The 17,444-nt window shown below is 55.3% G+C and overlaps 3 protein-coding genes across 3 annotated transcripts; all 3 read right to left on the reverse strand.

Moving 5' to 3' along the window:
- Window positions 1-1,089: 1,089 nt before the first annotated feature.
- On the reverse strand, window positions 1,090-7,461 carry LOC118983958 (metallothionein-2-like). The gene is made up of 4 exons (XM_037041679.1): window positions 7,427-7,461; window positions 6,929-7,002; window positions 6,462-6,587; window positions 1,090-1,206 (listed from the first exon to the last, which is right to left on the reverse strand). Exons 1-3 carry the CDS (start codon window positions 7,450-7,452, stop codon window positions 6,496-6,498), a joined length of 192 nt encoding a protein of 63 aa, XP_036897574.1. The 5' UTR covers window positions 7,453-7,461; the 3' UTR covers window positions 1,090-1,206; window positions 6,462-6,495.
- Window positions 1,095-2,883, reverse strand: LOC118983957 (metallothionein-2-like). Its single transcript, XM_037041678.1, has 3 exons — window positions 2,766-2,883; window positions 2,095-2,160; window positions 1,095-1,331 (listed from the first exon to the last, which is right to left on the reverse strand). Exons 1-3 carry the CDS (start codon window positions 2,791-2,793, stop codon window positions 1,240-1,242), a joined length of 186 nt encoding a protein of 61 aa, XP_036897573.1. The 5' UTR covers window positions 2,794-2,883; the 3' UTR covers window positions 1,095-1,239.
- A 3,782-nt stretch (window positions 7,462-11,243) lies between the features above and the next one.
- On the reverse strand, window positions 11,244-12,136 carry LOC118983956 (metallothionein-2). Its single transcript, XM_037041677.1, has 3 exons — window positions 12,019-12,136; window positions 11,673-11,738; window positions 11,244-11,482 (listed from the first exon to the last, which is right to left on the reverse strand). The coding sequence occupies exons 1-3, from the start codon at window positions 12,044-12,046 to the stop codon at window positions 11,391-11,393; spliced, it is 186 nt and encodes a 61-aa protein (XP_036897572.1). The 5' UTR covers window positions 12,047-12,136; the 3' UTR covers window positions 11,244-11,390.
- Window positions 12,137-17,444: the final 5,308 nt, after the last annotated feature.

Consider the following 17,444-nt stretch of genomic DNA (forward strand, 5'->3'; position numbering starts at 1 on the left):
GACAGCTGTGGTTCCCCAGGGCAAGGCGGAGTTGTGAAAGGGCAGCAATCTTGGCGCCCAGAGGCCAGGCCACATCACACACCTGCTGCAGCCCCTCGAGGCCTCGGCCAGAAAAGGTGGCTGAGTCGCCAGCCCGCCCACTCCACTGTGGTTTTCATAGTGTGAGCCCCCCTGCCAGGAGGCTTGGGTCACCCTGGCCACCTGGATTGCTCTCTATGGAAGCCACTTGTCACGTCCTGCATGGCAAGGCCTGCCTGCTTCAGACAGAAGGGAACCGGGCCCCTCCAGGTTCCCCCGGCCACCAGTGCATCAGCCACATGCGCAAGGTTTTGGCTTCAAATACCAATTGGGGCAGAAATACTTCCCGGCAGAAGCTCATTGCATTTTACTAAATGATTCCATGGGACTGTGTCAGCAGGTGCCAGCCCATCTTAGACCAAAGGAGGGAAAGTGGGCGGTGGCTTGGCACCCTCTTCGCCCCGCCAAGTGACTCAGCTGCATACCCAGGTTAGGAAGTCATTCGGATGAATGAAGCACGTGGCCTCTGTCCTGCTCTCCAGTGTACTTGAACTACACCCCTCACCCACCGGCCCAGATACGCTGCCCTTCTATTTCCTGCACACATCAAGCTCTTTCCGGCAGCAGGGCCTTTGCTCACGCTGTCCCAGAGGGAATGCCACTCTGGGACCTCAGTGCCAAGGTCTCTCCACACAGGCTCACCCCCACGGCATCCTCCGTCTTAGCCTTTCTGTTGCTCCTATGCAGTGATTGTCTCTCCCCAGCAGCCTGTAAGCTTCATGCCACCTCACCACTGAGAGAGGCCATTGCTGGTGTATTCAGCAGGTGCAGCATAGATGGGGCACCAATGAATACACACAGTGACACAGATACACAGAGAGGGCAGGAACCAGTTAATTCTAGAAGATGGTAGAGAAAAGGCTCACAAGGGGGGGGAGCCAAGGGCAGGCCAGACAACAGGGAGTGTTCCCCCCACCCCCACTTACTGTGCCAGCCCCCTCCACCTGGCTCCCCTACAGCCCAAGGGGAACCAAGTCCCACCTTCCCAGAACACCATCAGGAACATGGAGCCAGAGTGTATAGATAAGTTTATTATCATTCGGGTATTTCATACAAAAGGAACATAGCAATTGGTTCAGGGGTTATGGAAGAAAAAAAATCACAAAATCCAGGTTTGTACATGTTGCTCTATTTATATCGGGGAGCAGGCTCCCCCTCACGTCATGCACAGCAACTGCACTTGTCTGATGCTCCTTTGCAGACGCAGCCCTGGGCACACTTGGCACAGCCCATGGGGCAGCAGGCACAGCAGCCTGGGGACAGCAGGGGAATGAGAGGTCAGAGATGACTCCACCAGCTCCACCAGGCACCTCCCTGCCCAGCAGCAGGCCTGGCATAGGCTCCCCCCAACCCCAGACACCCCAGGGTTTGTGATGGCATGTGAGGTCCTGGGGCTACTGGTGGCACCTTTGGAAAAGGGCCCACCCCCTAGGAGAAGGGGGCCCTGCTAACTGGAGTCCAGACAAGGCAGGAAGCCTGGTGAGGCAGCGCCAGGGCCTCCGGGGGAATGGAAGGCAGCCCCTAGCCTCCTGGAACCACAAAGTGAACTGGGGGAAGCCCTCAAGATCAGAGCAGGGGGAAAGCCCTGCCACAGCAATGCCCCAGGGGGTCAGGGGAGCTCTGGGCTGGCTCCACAGGAAAGGGCTGCACCAGCAGGTCAGAGAAGCCAAGTTCAAGGGCTTCGAGTGCTCAGGATACTAGAGGGGTCAGAAGGCCACCCTGGGAAACAGGTTCTAGTTCTGGCTCCTCCTCCACACTATGTGGTGTCTTCTCTGGACCTTGGGGTCCTGTTCTAGGATGAGAGGTTAGACTCAGCCTCCTCTAGGGCTCTCTCAGCTGATTCTGATTCAGTTGCTGCGGGAAGCCAGGCAGATTGGCGGACGGTGGGGCGGGGAGGGGGGTGCTGTTAGAGACGCTGGGATGCTGGGATGTTGGTCTGCTGGGGCCTGCCGAGCTAGGGGCTCCCTCCTCTGACTTAGCCCCGCCTCAGGTTCCCAGAGAGGGCCCCTCACTCACTCTTCTTGCAGGAGGTGCATTTGCAGTCTTTGCATTTGCAGGAGCCGGCACAGGTGCAGGAGTCGCCTGCGGGGAGGAGAAAGTGGGCCAGTGAGATGTGTGATGCAGGAGAGACAACAGCCGATCACCAGTTGCTCCCTGCACTCCCCCCTCCCCCCACACCCCTGCAAGGACCCCACACTGGGAGCTCCTGCCCCACTCAGGGCATGTAAAGACAAGCCTCACTTTCTCTCTCTTAGTACCAGGAAGGTAGGCTCCCTCTAAATTTTACCCCAAAGGGAGATCTAGGTTCCAGACACAGCCCCGGTGGACTGGGCCTGGGGCCAGGGTCGAATGTCCTGAACTGGCAACAGGCTATATCCCACCTCCTACCAAGTCCTGGCAGCTGCCAGGCCTGGGCAGAGCACTGGGTCCCAGCCCAGCAGCCCCCTACCCGCTGGTGAACCTGGAGGAGTGCAACCTGAAGCCTGGGTACCCTCAACTCTAAAACAGAGGCAGAGGGAAACCCGAAATGCTCTCAGCGGCTTGGCTAGGAAGGACGCACCAACCAACGACAGGAGTCCCCTGCAGCCATAACTGAACTACTCCCTGCTCCACCCCAAGGACACTGGTCCTATGCCTGGAAAAGGAGCAACCTAAGGGCAGAGCGTGGGCGGGGGGGGCATTCTTACCAGTGGAGCAGGAGCAGTTGGGGTCCATTTCGTTCAGAGTTGAGGCAGGAGTTCCAAAGCAAGAGGAGAAAAGGTAGTCGTGCTCGTCCAAAGCGTGGTGGTGCCTAGGCGCCCGCGGGCTCACTTTATAGCGGGAGAAAGCGGCCGGGCGCAGAGGCCCCGCCCCGCCCTTTGCACCCGGCGGCGCGAAATCCGTGCCGCCCGCAGCGCCCGGGGCTGCGCCGAGCGCACTTGGTCGGGCCGGGCGCACTGTTCCCCTGCAGCCTTCAGCGCCGGGTCACGTGGAGGGGCTTGTGTGGCACACGGTGTTCCAGCTCCCGGCCCTTCCCAATTTTCTGCGTGGGGCAGCAGCCCCTGTTCCGGTCTATTCCGGGAACTCAACCGCTGAGTCCCGGCGATCTTCACCCCTTGCCCGCTAGTCTCCCTCCTCAGGTTCCCCCCACCCCGCCCCCCGGAGCCGTGTGCAAACCCAGTCTTGGGCTCACATCCCTGACTTGGCTGGAGCCCCAACAGTTCTGTACAGGCACCGGTGGTGAACGTGACCTTCAGCCTGTCACTCCCTCCTTCTCCCCCATCCTCCCCACCCCCGCACTGATGTCTGTCCTTGCCTGTTTCTTATTTACAGCAACAGGGACAAGAGGGGTCCCTTTCTCCTTCCTTCCATTCTCCAGGACCAAAGGGGCGAATGGGAATATCGCCTCAGTCCTCCTTTGCCTGAACTTCCCAGGGCCTTTCCTCAGCCTAGAGGGCCACCGCACTCCAGGAGGGAGGTTCCCAAAGCAGGGGGTTTCCCCCGCCCCAGGGAAGGGGTCATTTTAGGCACTAGGCTGACCTGAAACAACAAAGAAAAGTTCTTTCCCTTTCAGTGGTCATGATGAGAGTTACATGTCATTTAATCCGCAGCAGGCTTGGTTAATCACTTTCGCTCTTTAAACCCCGACAACTCTAGAGGGGACCCTAGAATGACACACAAGCACAGGGAGTTCCCAAAGAACCCAGGGTCACGGTGCTGGGACGTGAACCTGGGTCCGATCCCTGTCACTTCCCTAAGGAAGCAGAAAGAGCCTTCCCTTTGGCCAGAGGTATGTCTTCGCCACCTCTCTGATGTGCAACTGAATCCTGGGAATACAAAGTGACACCTACAAAGGGGATGTGTATGTGTATATGCATATGTATACATATGTGTGTGTGTGTATATATATATATATATATATATATGACACTGTGCCTACCTTTTATATTTAGAAGTAAACCCATTCTCATTTTCAGTAGCGGTAAGGAGTTTGCATTTCATATTCACAGAAATATGGATGGTTTAAGAATTGTTAAGTAAACCGCTGGCGCAGGTGGCAGAAGAAATGGCGACTCCTTCGGTGTCTGAAGGAGTGTCTTGCTCAAGCGTTACATGCCCCATGCTGATTCCTCTTTGTGGGACTGAGCCCCGCCTCCTCTGGACCCCCAGCCCGTGCTCCTGTGACGGATGAAACGACCCAGGACCCAGAGCTAGCAGGCCAGGCCAGGTGCATTTGTCTGCCTGGAGAAAAATGTCTCCCATGCGATGAGTGATAGACATAAAGTAATAGCTAATATTAGAGGTTGCTCACAGTGTGCCAGGTTTCGTTCTGAGTTCTTTGCAGGTGTTAAATCAGCCAAGCCCAAGAACCAGATGCTTATTCTGTCCCCTTTGCATGGTGCAGGAGACTGAGCCACAGGTGGGTCGTGACGCCCAGCTACCAGTGCCACGGGTAGGGCTGGGGCTGGCGCTCATGCCAGCCGTCTGCGGCATCATGCCCTCACCTGTCACCCGGTGCTGTGACATCACCTGCGGGGGAAGGACACTGCACACCCGGCCCAGAGCCGGTGGGAAGAGCAGTGGGGAGCAGTCGAGTCCCCATGTGTAGCCTGTGACTTCTCCGGGCTCTGGTTTGCTGTCTCTCAAACCAAGAGTGCAACAGGATGATCTCAAAGGACCGTTCCAGCCCCAAATGACCAGAGGCAGGACTCAACACCCAGAGGCACCTGGTCAGCCACCTGTGGTCGGGGGGCGAGTTGGCTGAGGGTAGGTTCGGACCTCTGACGGCCCGCTGCGTGACGTCGGGCAGGCTGCTTAACCTCCTAGAGGTGCCACAGTCATTCCAGCCCCCGGGCCTTCTCTTTCTCACTGGTTCCCAGGCAGAGCGAATGACAGAAGCAGTGGGAAGGGCTCTGTGTCTGTCCAAACGCTGAGGCCGCGTCCAGTCCCAGGGGGCTTATCGCAGGTCATCCCCACTGCGTCAGCAAGGTTCGAGAGCCACCGACAGCCTCCGTCCCAGAGTAATGCGTCAGAATCGGGAGCCTCTCTTTCTCCAGGAACATGCAGGGGTTGGAAGGGTTCAGGGTTCCCTCCACATGAATGTCAGTGTGGACAGCGACCCTAAAGGCCGCTGTTCATTACACGCTTGTCTGGAGCCTGGCCACCCTCGTTTGTTCCTCACTTAGTGACATATTTCTTTTCAGCAAAGGAGGAAAGGCCTTCTCCCGGCCACATGGCCAGGAAGTGGTGTGGTGGTCTGTGAACCAGGAGGCCTGACGCCAGAGCCCGCACTCTCGGCAGGGGCTGGCTGCTGAACCCTCTCCATACGGGGCACCTGCAAGGCGAGCAGGGGCCTGCCTCTGGGCCACGTGACTTGTCTTTCTCTTTGATTTTACATCAAATAGCAACTCCCTCCACAACCAGCCTGGGGGGACAAACTGTCATCGGTAATTACAAGTCACGCAGGGCCTGTCTAATGAGCACCACCACGCCCTTCGAATGGCAGGGCCCCCCCATCACCCGACATGGGCAGATGGACACAAAGCCCCTCATCTGGAGCCAGTTCTCAAGTGCACGCCCACTTGCCAAGAACGGGCCAGGCAATTGCCCTGGAGTCCTAATCCCTTTGCTGGTGCCAAGTAGCTAAGGGCTGGATTTGGGAGGGGCAGGTATCCATCTGACTCAGATGTGATGCCAACCCACAACTAGGAGCTCTCGGGGCGCGGGGGTGGGGCAGATGTCCTCTCAGAGACCCCAGGCAAGCCAAGAGTTATGGCTGCCCGTGGGGATATCGGGGTGGGGTGTGCATCATTCTGCAAGGCTGTGTGTGCCACACACTGGGGCATCTGTGACTTGTTTCAAGTGCCCAGTGCACACTTCCGGTGAACGTATGTACGGTGTTTATAAACACCTAATTTTCTTATCCGTTCTTCATACATTTATTGCAGTTGTGTGTGTTGAATCTCAGAATGGGTTCTGTGTATTGTCCTTTCAAATTGTCCTTAGTAATTCATTTTATTTGACAAAACTTGATATTCATGAATGTTAGAAACGAAATAATGGCACTCAACCCCAGCGTTTTAGAAGCAAGCCTTCACAGCTGGTGGCCCAAGGCTGTGCCAGTGACAGAAGATGGAGCTCAGCGAAGTCACCCGCTTGCCTTAAGACACTCCATTTGTTGGGGACTGATATTTCCATGCAGAACTCCGCTCTCTGCACTTCTGGTCCAGTGTCCAACCCAGCTCCGGTGGACAAAAAATTTCTCATTTCCAATGCACAGAAAAAGAACCAGAGTCAGAGTAAAGTCAACAACTTGTATTATGCCTGTACATATTTCGTAGAAAAGAGAATGTAGCAAATGGGCCAGGGAGAGTGAAAAAAGATGCAGGTTTGTAGACATTGCTCTGTTTACATCGGGGAGCAGGGTCCCCCCCCACATCACGCACAGCAGCTGCACGTGTCCGATGCTCTTTTGCAGACACAGCCCTGGGCGCACTTGGCACAGCCCATGGGGCAGCAGGTGCAGCAGCCTGGGGGCAGTGGGGGAAATGAGAGGTCAGAGATGACTTCACCAGGCACCTCCCTGCTCAGCAGCAGGCCTGGTGCAAGCCCTGGGCCCTGGAGGGCCCAGAGTACACTTGCTCTGTCGTGAAACAAGTAGTAAGACCTTTGGGGTTTGGGTTGCACCATGAAGAGGTTGTCCTGCCCCTTCTGAGCTCAGGACAGGGCACAGAGCCTGCAGAGACAGTGACGGGGTCCCAGGAGCAAAGGAAGACCAGTTCCCCCAGAACCGTCCACTCATAACCAGCTCCCAGCTCCCTCTCTTGCCTCAGCCCTGCCTTGGGTTTCCTAGAGAAGGCCCCCAACTCACTCTTCTCAAAGGAGGTGCATTTGCAGTCCTTGCCTGTGCAGGAGCTGGGGCAGGTGCAGGGCTCACCACCCGCGAGGAGGAGAAATCTGGGCAGTGAGATGTGTGATGCAGGAGAGGCAGCAGCGATCAACAGTCCCCCCTGCACCTCCCCTTCAGGACCAGCACTGGCAGCTCCTGCCCTACACAGGACAGGTGCAGCCTCCCCCAGCTTCTGCGCCCCAGTGCCAGAGAGTGTGGTGCGCACCCTTGTATTCACCCTGCAGGGATGGTCCCAGCTCCAGATCCAGTTCACTTAGGCTGGGTCCGAGGGTCAGGACCTTTGTCCTGGGTGCAGAAGACACATTGCCCCTGCCTCCAAGCACACAACCTGCTCTCTCTCTGCAGGAGTCCACGTCCTCTCAAGTTCAAAATACTCCCTCCGCTCAACCCAGGGACATGGTCGTGGGGCTGGGAAAATGGTGTCCAAAGTGCCAGAGCCTGGGGTCCTTACCACCTGGGCAGGAGCAGTTGGGGTCCATTTTCATCACAAGTGAGGCAGAGGGTCGAAAGTTGGAGGGGAAGAATCACCTGCTTTAGTTCAGCGCGTGGTGGCGCCCTGGAGCCCGCGTGCTCACTTGATAGCCCTAAGAGGGGCCGGGCGCAAAGGTCTCTCCCCGACCCTGGCTCCCGGTGCTCACTTGATAGCCCTAAGAGGGGCCGGGCGCAAAGGTCTCTCCCCGACCCTGGCTCCCGGCTCGGAGGAATCCGCGCCGCTTGCAGTGCCCTTGGCTGGGCCGGGCGCACCTGGCGCGGGCCGGGCGCATCGTTGCCCTAGTCCTGCTGGGCTACGTGCGCACCGTGCGGGCCGCACCCCTAACGCCTGGTAACGCGAAGGGCTTGTACACCATGTGGCACTCGGGGTCCAGACTCCAGGCCTGACCCTTCCCAGTTTTGCGCAGGGGGCAGTCGAGCGTCCTTGTTACTGAAACCCAGTCCCTGCGACCTTTGACGTCTCTACACCCAGTCCTGGGCCTGTCCTCTGCTTTGGTCCTTCCAGGAGCCTGCGTGTAACTCCCCCGACCCATCCCCGCACTCGTGTCCTTGACTTGGCAGGAAGGGCGGAGAAACCGGAGGGCGCTGTGCGCAGAGGACCGCGTGCAGAGGGCCTCCACCTCCCGCCGGCATTTCCTCTCCCTGTCCCCTGGCCTGGGGCCTTCGACCCCCTTTCTTCCGCACCTCGGAGGGTGACACTGGCCTCCTCTCTTTCCACCCTTCCAATCCGTCTCCACCTGCGGGGATCTGTGGGCGCGTGGACATCCTTGGCAGGAGGCGCTGTTTCCTCCCCACAACCTATTGGTACACCCCACTCCTGGAGGTTCCTACAGCAGGCGCTGCCCCCAAAGAGGGACCACCCTAGGAGATGCGGGGACTTGGCTTTGAAAAGCACAGCAGGAAAAGCGGTTTCCCCTCCGAACCATGACACAGCATTTTAGCAAGTGCTGGGCCAGCCACGTTTCAATCACTTTGCGTCTCTGTATCTGCTCTCCAGCCCTACAAGGGAAATACTTTCATGGATGAGCCCCGTTAGTTAGCTGAAAGGACCTCTTCCACACAGGGACTCTTAAGTTCTTTGTCCAAGGTCACGTCACCGGGAATTCATATACTCGGTGAGATCCAGTCAGGCTCCCAAGGGAAGGGGACGCTCCCAGAGTCGCCAGCCTGTGGCTGAGGTCTGCTGACCTCTCTCCTCTATTCTCTGGAGCTGGTTTAACAACAGCAAGCTGTCAGCACAGCCATGGCAGCAATACGTGAGCCATATAGTTATTTATAATAATCATAGATAACAATTGACAATATAAATAGGTATAATAATAATAAGGTAATTATGTTATAGTATGACAATAAGATCATCTGGCTATCTCCAATGTCTTGCATAAGACAGAGTCTCACTAGCAGTGGTACAATAGTTTGCTTTCCCTAGACATATTCTTAAGAAAAGAGGAATCGTTTCCAAGTCTAAGGTGGTGAAGGCGGCAGAGAAAAATGACAGGTTTCTTTGGGTTTCTGAGGAAATGCCAGGTACCTTCCTCAGGGCTGGATGTTTTTCATGCCCATCACAGTTTGGGGGGAGAGAGAAGGGCTCTGTCTGGTCTGCAGGTCTCGTCTTCACGGGGTCAGTAAGAACAACACAGGACCTGCTGGCCCTGGCTTATGTGCCTAGAGGTAAATACATTCCCTTAGGCTAAGTAGAAGCCTCGTAAAGAAATAAGCTAGTCCTGTAGGCCACTCACCACGTGCCAGGACCCACAGAGTAGGTTCTGCCCACGTATGAATTCCCTCACTCCAATGACTCCCGTGGCTTCATGAGCCCCTTTACAGTGGAGGACACTGAGCCACATAGAGGGTCTGTCACAGGGGTCTAAGTGACACAGGTGGGACAGACGCCCACGCAGGCTGACAGCAGCCTCGTGCCCTCGCCTGCTGCCCTCCACTCCGAGTTCCCGTGGAAGAGGAGGACTCCGAAACCTGGCTCAAGGCATTCGTGGAGAGCGCATGCCAGCTAGCAGTCTGCGTAGCTGTGACGTCTCTGGGCGTCCATGTCCCATCTCTCAAGACAGGGGCACAGTTGGCTCTTCTCAAAAGTCCCTTTGAGTTGTCACTGTGAGGTGCAGAACTTAGCATCCAGTGACATCACGATCAGCGAGCAGTGGCCAGGGTGTGAAGCCACCTGCCGGACAGGCTCGGACCTGTGGCTTCTGAGCTGTGTTATTTTGGGGCAGGTTGCTTAACCACTCTAGAAAATGACACAGTCACGTCAGCGCTTGCACTTCCTCCGTCTCGCTGTCTCCTGTGCGGACGAAATGACACGAAGGGTAGGAAAGGCTTTTATGTCTGTCCCCATGCTGTGGCTCTGTCTTGTCCCAAGGAGCTTATTATAGGCGGTCATCTATAGTGTGCACCAGGTCAGCAAATCTGTAATCCCACCCTTCCGTCCAACCCAGAGCAAGGCTTCTAAACCAAGGAGAAAGGAGTCTCTTCCCACAAACGTCTCTATGGACGGAGAGACCCTGACAGCCACTGTTTATTAACCCGTAGGCTGGGCACTATGATTTATTCCTCACTTAAAGATGCAGTCTCCTTTCTGCAAATGGGGAAACAGAGGTTCAGAGAGTTTCGGTGACTCGTCCGGGCCTGACCACGTGTGGCTGTGAACCAGGAGGCACGACACTGCAGCCGATGCCCTTGGCACAGGCTGGCTTCTGTCATCCCTCTTCACACAGAGGCTTGTGGGCAAGCACAATCCTGACTCCTGGTTCACATGACTTGTCGTTCTCTTTGATTTTACATCAAACAGCAACTCCCTCCACACATAGCAGGTGGAGGGGGAGACTAACCACTGTCATTAATTACAAGTCACTCCCTCCAAGCTGCAGAGCCTCACCTCTCACCATGTGGCTGACAGCAAGGCCTTTCTTTCTCTGGAACCAATTCCCAGGCACGGCCCCTTTTGCTGAGAAAAGCCGACACAGTTCCCTCCAAATCCCTCCAAACTTTGCTGGTTTCAAACAGCCAACAGCTGGATTTTGGAGGAGGGCCGGATTTCAGTTTGCCCAGGGGAGGAACATGGGAAGAAGATTCAGAGCCAAGTTCAAACAGCAAGCTCTCAGGGGGGTAGCAGGTGACCTATCAGTGACCCCGGGCAAGCCAAGAGTGATGGCCCCCTGTGGGGGCATCAGGGGCAGGGCTGCTACAGGTGTTTTCGGTCCCCACGATGGGGGCCTTTAGGAATTGTTTCCAGGGCTCAGTGCACATTTCTGATGAGCCACGTGCTTTATTTTAAAATCTCACATATTATTAGTTATTCTTTATATATTGGCATTGTGCATTGCATCTAAAAATGTGGGCTTTGTATTGTTCTTTTAAGTCATTTCCTAGTAATTATTATTTACCAAGACGAAGGTCTGGAATGAACGGGGGGGGGGGGGGGGAAGAACGTATGCTTCACTACAAGGGTTTTTAAGCCCATGTCAGAACCAAGCAAGTTGAGAGTTGCTTTTCACTCTCTCTAGTTACTTTCAAGCCCTAACTCCAGTGAGGCACTGAGGTTGGTCAGGGAAACCAGCGAGTGAGAATTCTGGATCGAGAAGTTTCTGTGCCTTCAACACTGACATGGCAGCAGAGGGGACCCTGCACCTTCCCAGTGCCCCCAGCGCTTCTCACCGAGGGACCTGGCTTGCCTTAAGCCTGCGGCGAAGTAATAACCCACATCTCTGCACTTCCCATCAATCCTGCCCCCCCAGCCCTGGTGAGCATGCCAAGGAAAACAGAGGCAGAGTAAAGCCAACAACTTTTATTATTATTCACGTATTTCATAGGTAAGAAAAGGGGGAAGATGTAGCAAACGGGTCAGGGTTGCACAAAAAAAATGCAGGTTTGTACACGTTGCTCTATTTACATCGGGGAGCAGGCTCCGGCCCCCACATCACGCACAGCAGCTGCACTTGTCCGATGCTCCTTTGCAGACGCAGCCCTGGGCGCACTTGGCACAGCCCACGGGGCAGCAGGCGCAGCAGCCTGGAGAAGGGGAGGAGGCAGCAGAGATGAGTACGTGGGATAGAAAATTTATAGGAAATCCCATCCTTCCCGACTGAGGCCAGCTCGCCCTGAAGGGCATCCAATGACTGCCCTGTTGAAACTCCCCTCAGAGTGGAATAGAGGGTGGACGAGGGTGTGTTTAAGGAGTAAAAAGGAGGATGCCACTCACTCTTCTTGCAGGAGGTGCATTTGCAGTCTTTGCATTTGCAGGAGCCGGCACAGGTGCAGGAGTCGCCTGCGGGGAGAAAGGCACGTGAGAATGGTCCCTGAGACCTGACCCAGTGAGCGGGCGCTAGGAGCTCAGATTCGCGTCCCTGATCTACAACCAATCAGCTCCGCAGCCGCCTCTCAGTAAGTCAGAGGCCAGCAGAGCGGCCTCGACCAAACGCTTCAGAAAGGGATTGGTACCTTGAAACCCAGCGATTAGAAAGAGCAGGAGGGGCCACAAATCGCTTGTCTAGCTCCAGCCACCACAGATCCCCGGGGTCCCCAAGCCCCGGACCAGGTCCCCTTACCGGTGGCGCAGGAGCAGTTGGGGTCCATGGCGAGCTAAAGCGGTGGCTGGAGTCCGAGGACAGTTGCAAATCAGATCGCTGGGACTTCGAGAAGGCGTGCTGGACCGGAGCGCGCGGCGGGCTTCCTTTATAGCGGGAAGGAGCTGGGGCGAGTGCAAAAGCCCGCCCGGGGCCGGCGCCGCCTGCACACGCCCCGCTCTGAGTCACCGGCGGCGGCGGGGCGCACGGGGCTGTGCACACGGACCTCCGGGCCGCAGTTCATAGAAGCCGCCCTCTTTGCGGGCGACCTCTGGTGCAGGGGGTGCCGGGTGCAGAGACGCGAAAGGGGTTCTAGGCAGCCCGGGCCGTGTGCCGAGCACCCCGCCGCTGACCTTTGGGCAGCTGGTCACGCGCCTCCGCCTCCAGCCCAGTACGGCCAGTATTTGAACTCTAGCGGTTAGGGAGAGCGTGCGAAAGCTAGCCTTGGGGATCCAGCTCGGACAAACAATCCGTTGGGAGTGAGGACAGATTTTAAAACACTGTTTGTACCTGTCAAGGCTTAATAATTGTGTAGCAACATACTAAACCCAGAGGACGGTTGCTGATGACATATCCTATCCATTCTGTACACAGCGATTTGATGCTCAGTGTCAAGTCGTAATCCAGTAATGCGTGAGCTCTCCCTTAACCCTGCATCTACCCTGTGAAGTAAAGACTGTCACTCCCAGTTTTAAAGGAGAGAAAATGAACGTTAAGTGGCTTGCCCAATGTCACAGAGCTAGGGAGTGGCAGAATCCGCTGATTCAATTTAGAGGGCCGGGGGATGCTGAAGGCTACCTAAGGGTAGACATCACCCTCGGACAAGCGCGAATAAAAATCAAGAAGCCACCAGCGCTGTGCTCCCGGAACTCCTGGTCGTGGGGGCAGTGTCACGAGGGCCCAAAGAGAAGTGAAACCAGGGTCATGGCTAGGATGAAGGGTCATGGCTAGGTCTCTGCCTCTCTGGGGCAGAGAGGAGACCCAGTCCAGCGGGGAGGAAGTGGGCTCATTGGCAGGGTCAGGTGGACAGGGCCTTGCCAGTCGGGGGAGGGAAAGGAGCAGAGAAAGCGACTGGGTGGAGAGCTGGCATCATCCTTGCCCGTGTGAAAGGGGAAAACCCCGTGAGAACTTCCTTCCCCCGTGGATGCCAGGAGGGTGCGGATTCCTCACTGGATCACCAGCCATGGAATGCCCAGAGTGCGTCATCGCAGCGGGGGGAGGGGCTCCTGGAAGGTTCCTGGCAGGCTGGGGAACGCTGGCTCTGCGGTGGCAGAGGACAGGCTGTCCCTGCGTTTACTCTAATGTCCTGGGGAAATGTTTTTCATAGCCCAGCTCAAACGTGGCTTCCTGGCTTCCTGAGTCCGTCCTGACCGCCCCCCCCCCCCAACTCAGGGTGCTCTCTCAGGGTGCCTGTAGAATGTGCTGGGAAACATCCTTTTCCTCTCTGGAACTTCCCAGTCTGTAATACATAAGAACTTGGGTGATTCTCGGGGTGCTCTCTGTGTTCCTCCCAGTCCAGTCTGACACTGAAAACTCCAAGAGCCGTCATTGTCCCTGAAAGGTGTCTCCAGCCTCGGGCACAGGGCAAGGCTGTAGTGAGCGCTTCATGAATATTTGTCAAGTGAATTATTGGGGGTAACCCCCTCCAGGGCCTCTCCCTCCCCAGCCTCCACCTTGTATTCGGGGCCGATTGCAAAATGAAAGTAAAACATGTCTTTCACCCCTCTGGGGCTTTGAGTGCTAACTCAGATAAAACCATGAAGCAGGGAGGAAGAGCTGGATGGTTAGAAGGACTAAATTCTAATGGTCACTCTGCTGAGTGGCCTGAGGCCAGTTATATACCGGGGTCCCTCTGAGCCTCAGAATACTTGTCTGTAAAATGGTCAGACTGCACTAGAAATTGGGCTCCCATGCAAACGTCCACTGATTTTAGAGCACGCTTGCCAACCTCTCACTGTTTCCAGCAGGACAGCAAACTCAGAGCAGCGAAGGGCCACTCGCCGGCAGTGGGCCAGTGTGCTGCTCGTATTTACTTGTGCGCACTCGTGTATGCCAAACTCCTGCTTTCTACTCAACCAGGTGCCCATTTGTCCACTCAGTGGAAACAATGCAACTCCATGAAGAGACAACTAGGCTTGTCTTTTTCCCTGAAAGCATTAAATCTAGCCCTGGGTTTGGGCTGCCCGTGTTGGCAGGGAAACCTGCTTCCTGTCTCAGCTGAATCATTTTGACTCTGCAAGGGGACAGATGACCAACCAGCAAAGGCGATGGGGGGCTGGGCCTAGTCTTGCTCATCTTCATGCTGCTAACATAATGGGAACAGAAAGCAGTCAGATCCTTTCTTCCCCGGGGGATCGTGTGACTCTGTGGTCCCCCCCCCCGCCCCCGCCCCGCCAGGTACCATCTCTCTGACCCCAGTTCTTCCTCCTCCCACTGACCCTGCCTTCATTCGGGGGTGTATCATTTACCTCTTGCTGCATAACAAATTACCCCCACACTGAGCAGGTCAAGACAACACTCCCTCATTATCTCTTGTGTTTGTGGGTCAGGAATCCAGATGAGGCTTAGCTGGACCCCGGGCCCTCGGACACAAGGCCAGAGTCAGTCAGGGCTGCAGTCATCTCAAGGGTGACCTGGGACAGGATCTGCTTCCAAGTCTTCTTGTGTGGTTGTTGGCAGGATCAGGGTCCCTCAGGGTACCGAGGCCTGGGCTCCTCACAGGCCCTGGGCTCCTTGCCACGCAGGCCTTGACATGGAGCATCTCACGGCACAAGGGTACACAGGCAAGGGGGTCAGAAAGCGTGCTTCGCACAGAGTGTGCACCAGACCCATGCGGAAGGCATGGTCTTCTGTTCGTGACCCAGCCGAGGAAGGGACATCCCATCCCTTACTCTGTTTGGTAGGAGAAGTCGCTAGGTGCGGGCCCCACTCTGGGGAAGGGATCTCACAGAGCATGGGTGGTGCAGGCTGGGATCGCTCGGGGCCACATTAGGAGTCTGGTTACACGGGCAAAGGCAAAGGTTCGTGGTCCGACTTCAGGCTCTTTGCCTCGATCCTTCTCTCTGCTTCATCTGTTGGTTCTCAGTTTAAAGACCATTTTCTTAGAAAAGACTTCCTGGACCCCAGAGTAGGCTTCATGCTTCTGCTACCAGCAAACGCACCCCTACTCTGGAGCCCTTACTAGTTACTACAGTTACAACCACAGTTACTAGTACTTACGCAGCTCCTAGTTACAAAGCCCATGCATGTCCTGTGCCAGGCTCTCTGGGCTTCCCTTACACCTGTGAATTCACTTGAGCCTTCCATCCACCTTTGAGGTGTGGGCTGTTATTATCCCCATTCTACAGAGGGGAAGCTGAGGCTGAGAGATGTATTATCGCTCAAAGCAACTTGTCCGTAAGGGGCAAACCAGGCAGTCTGGCCCAGTGCCCTTGCACTTAGCCAGTCTGCTGCACCACCCCTCAGGGCAGCTAGTGTGGTTGTGTGTGGCTCTTTGTTTCATCTTTAACTCTCCCCCAGGCTGTGGGCGGTACCCGTTGTGTTCCCTGTCTCAGCTCTGGTGCCTGGCACAGTGCCCAGCTCATGGGGGCTGCTTAATAATGCAGAGGAATGAGGAGAACAGAATCCAGTCGGCAGGGGTAAGCAGGCTCCTCGAAGGGCCAGGCCCGCCTTGAGGAGAGCCAGCCTGGAAAGCCTGCCTCCAGGGAGAAGCCACACCCCCTCCAGCATCAGCCCTCATGAACCTGACCTTGGCTTCCCTCTTGTTCTCAAGCACATCTGCCTGAGGGTCAGAGCACCCCACGGCCTTCTCTGAATCCATCTGTGGCTCCGCACACCAAGTTTGCGTTCCCTCCTGCTGTCCCCCAAAGCCTGTTTCATGATGGATACTCTGTAGCAGACCTTGATAACCTACTGTGGAAATGCGTGCAAGAAGACGGTTGAGCAAACAAAAAGTGCAGTATTCTTCAGGTGCATACTTAAAACATTAGCCCAACAGAAGTGACTGTGGTCTCTTTGTAAAATGTTAACAGGAATAAAGCTCAAGATCCTCTTGATCTTCCCGGAAAAGGCAGAGTTTTTAATTTTCCTTTGCACGTAATCAGCATTATACTCAATGCGCTGTTCTGCACTGCGGTTTTTCCGCTGCATGCTGAGGTGTGGCGGTCTTCCCCCAGCAGTGCTTGGGGCTTCACCCCACTCTTTGTTGGGTGTTCGCTATGACCACTTTTATACTGCCCCATGCAAGGGTGTTTAGCTTATTTTGGGGCTTTTTGTTGATGCAGTGATGGTGCAGTGACCTTCCTGGGCTGGATGGAGTACGTTGTAAAGTTGAGTAACTACAGTTGAAGTGCTCTCCAAAGAGGCTTGTACCAGTGTACATGCCCTCCAGCTGGGGGTGGGGGTTTGGGGAGGGCTTGGGGGGGTTCATCAGCATGCTCCTACCCCTCACTATGAATGAAAAATAACAATCGTTTACCCTTTTGCAAGCTGGTGGGCAAAAGCTTATTTTAATTTGCATTTCCAAAGGTAAAAATGAGACTGAATATTTTTGCCCTCTGTTCTTTGTCGTTTCAAGTTCATTTTCTCATGCGTTGCTTATTTTTAGCCTTTGTGTCATTGTTAAATCGGCTTGTCCGTGTCTTATCAATTCCCAGGAACTATTTCTATATTGCAGATATTGCTCCTTTATCTCTCACATTGTATTAGTCAGCTTGGGCTGCTGTAACAAAAATACCACGTGCAGCGGAAATGTACTTTCTCACAAACCTGGAGGTTGGAAATCGCAGATCAAGGTGCCAGCAGGGTTGGTTTCTGGGGACAGTCCTTCCCCTGATTTTCAGGCAGCCACCACATTGAAACCGAGAGCTCTTGGACATCTCTTCTTAGGGGGACACTGACCCCATTGTATCAAGGCCCCACCGGCATGGCCTCACGTAACCGTAGTCACCTCCTCATAGGTCCTGTCTGCAAATAGTCACACTGGGGTGAGAGCTTCAACCTGAGAATTGGGTGGGGCAGGACGGGGAGGCATGGGGCAGGAGGACAATTCAAGTCACAGCCCGGTCATATCGCAACTCTTTTCTATTACCGTTTAGCTTTGTGTATTTTTAATTTTAAGTCATGGTCAAATGCACACCACATAGAATTGACCTTCTAAAGCACCATTAAGTGTGCAGTTCATCAGGGTTAAGTACATTCAGCTTGTTGTGCGGGCCAGTCTCCAGGACTCTTCATCTTGCAAAGCTGAAACTCTGTCCCCACCAGACGGCTCCCCGTTGGGCCCCGCCCCCACAGCCCCCGGTGACCACCATCCCGTTTCTATCTCCCTGGATTTGAGAGCTCTAGGTCCCTCACAGAAGTGCAGTCATGCAGTGTTTGTCGTTTTAGGACTGACTTATGTCATCAGC

Source organism: Sturnira hondurensis, unplaced genomic scaffold, assembly GCF_014824575.4.
Source record: "Sturnira hondurensis isolate 20B ecotype Veracruz unplaced genomic scaffold, ASM1482457v3 Scaffold0003090, whole genome shotgun sequence".
NCBI lineage: Eukaryota > Metazoa > Chordata > Mammalia > Chiroptera > Phyllostomidae > Sturnira > Sturnira hondurensis.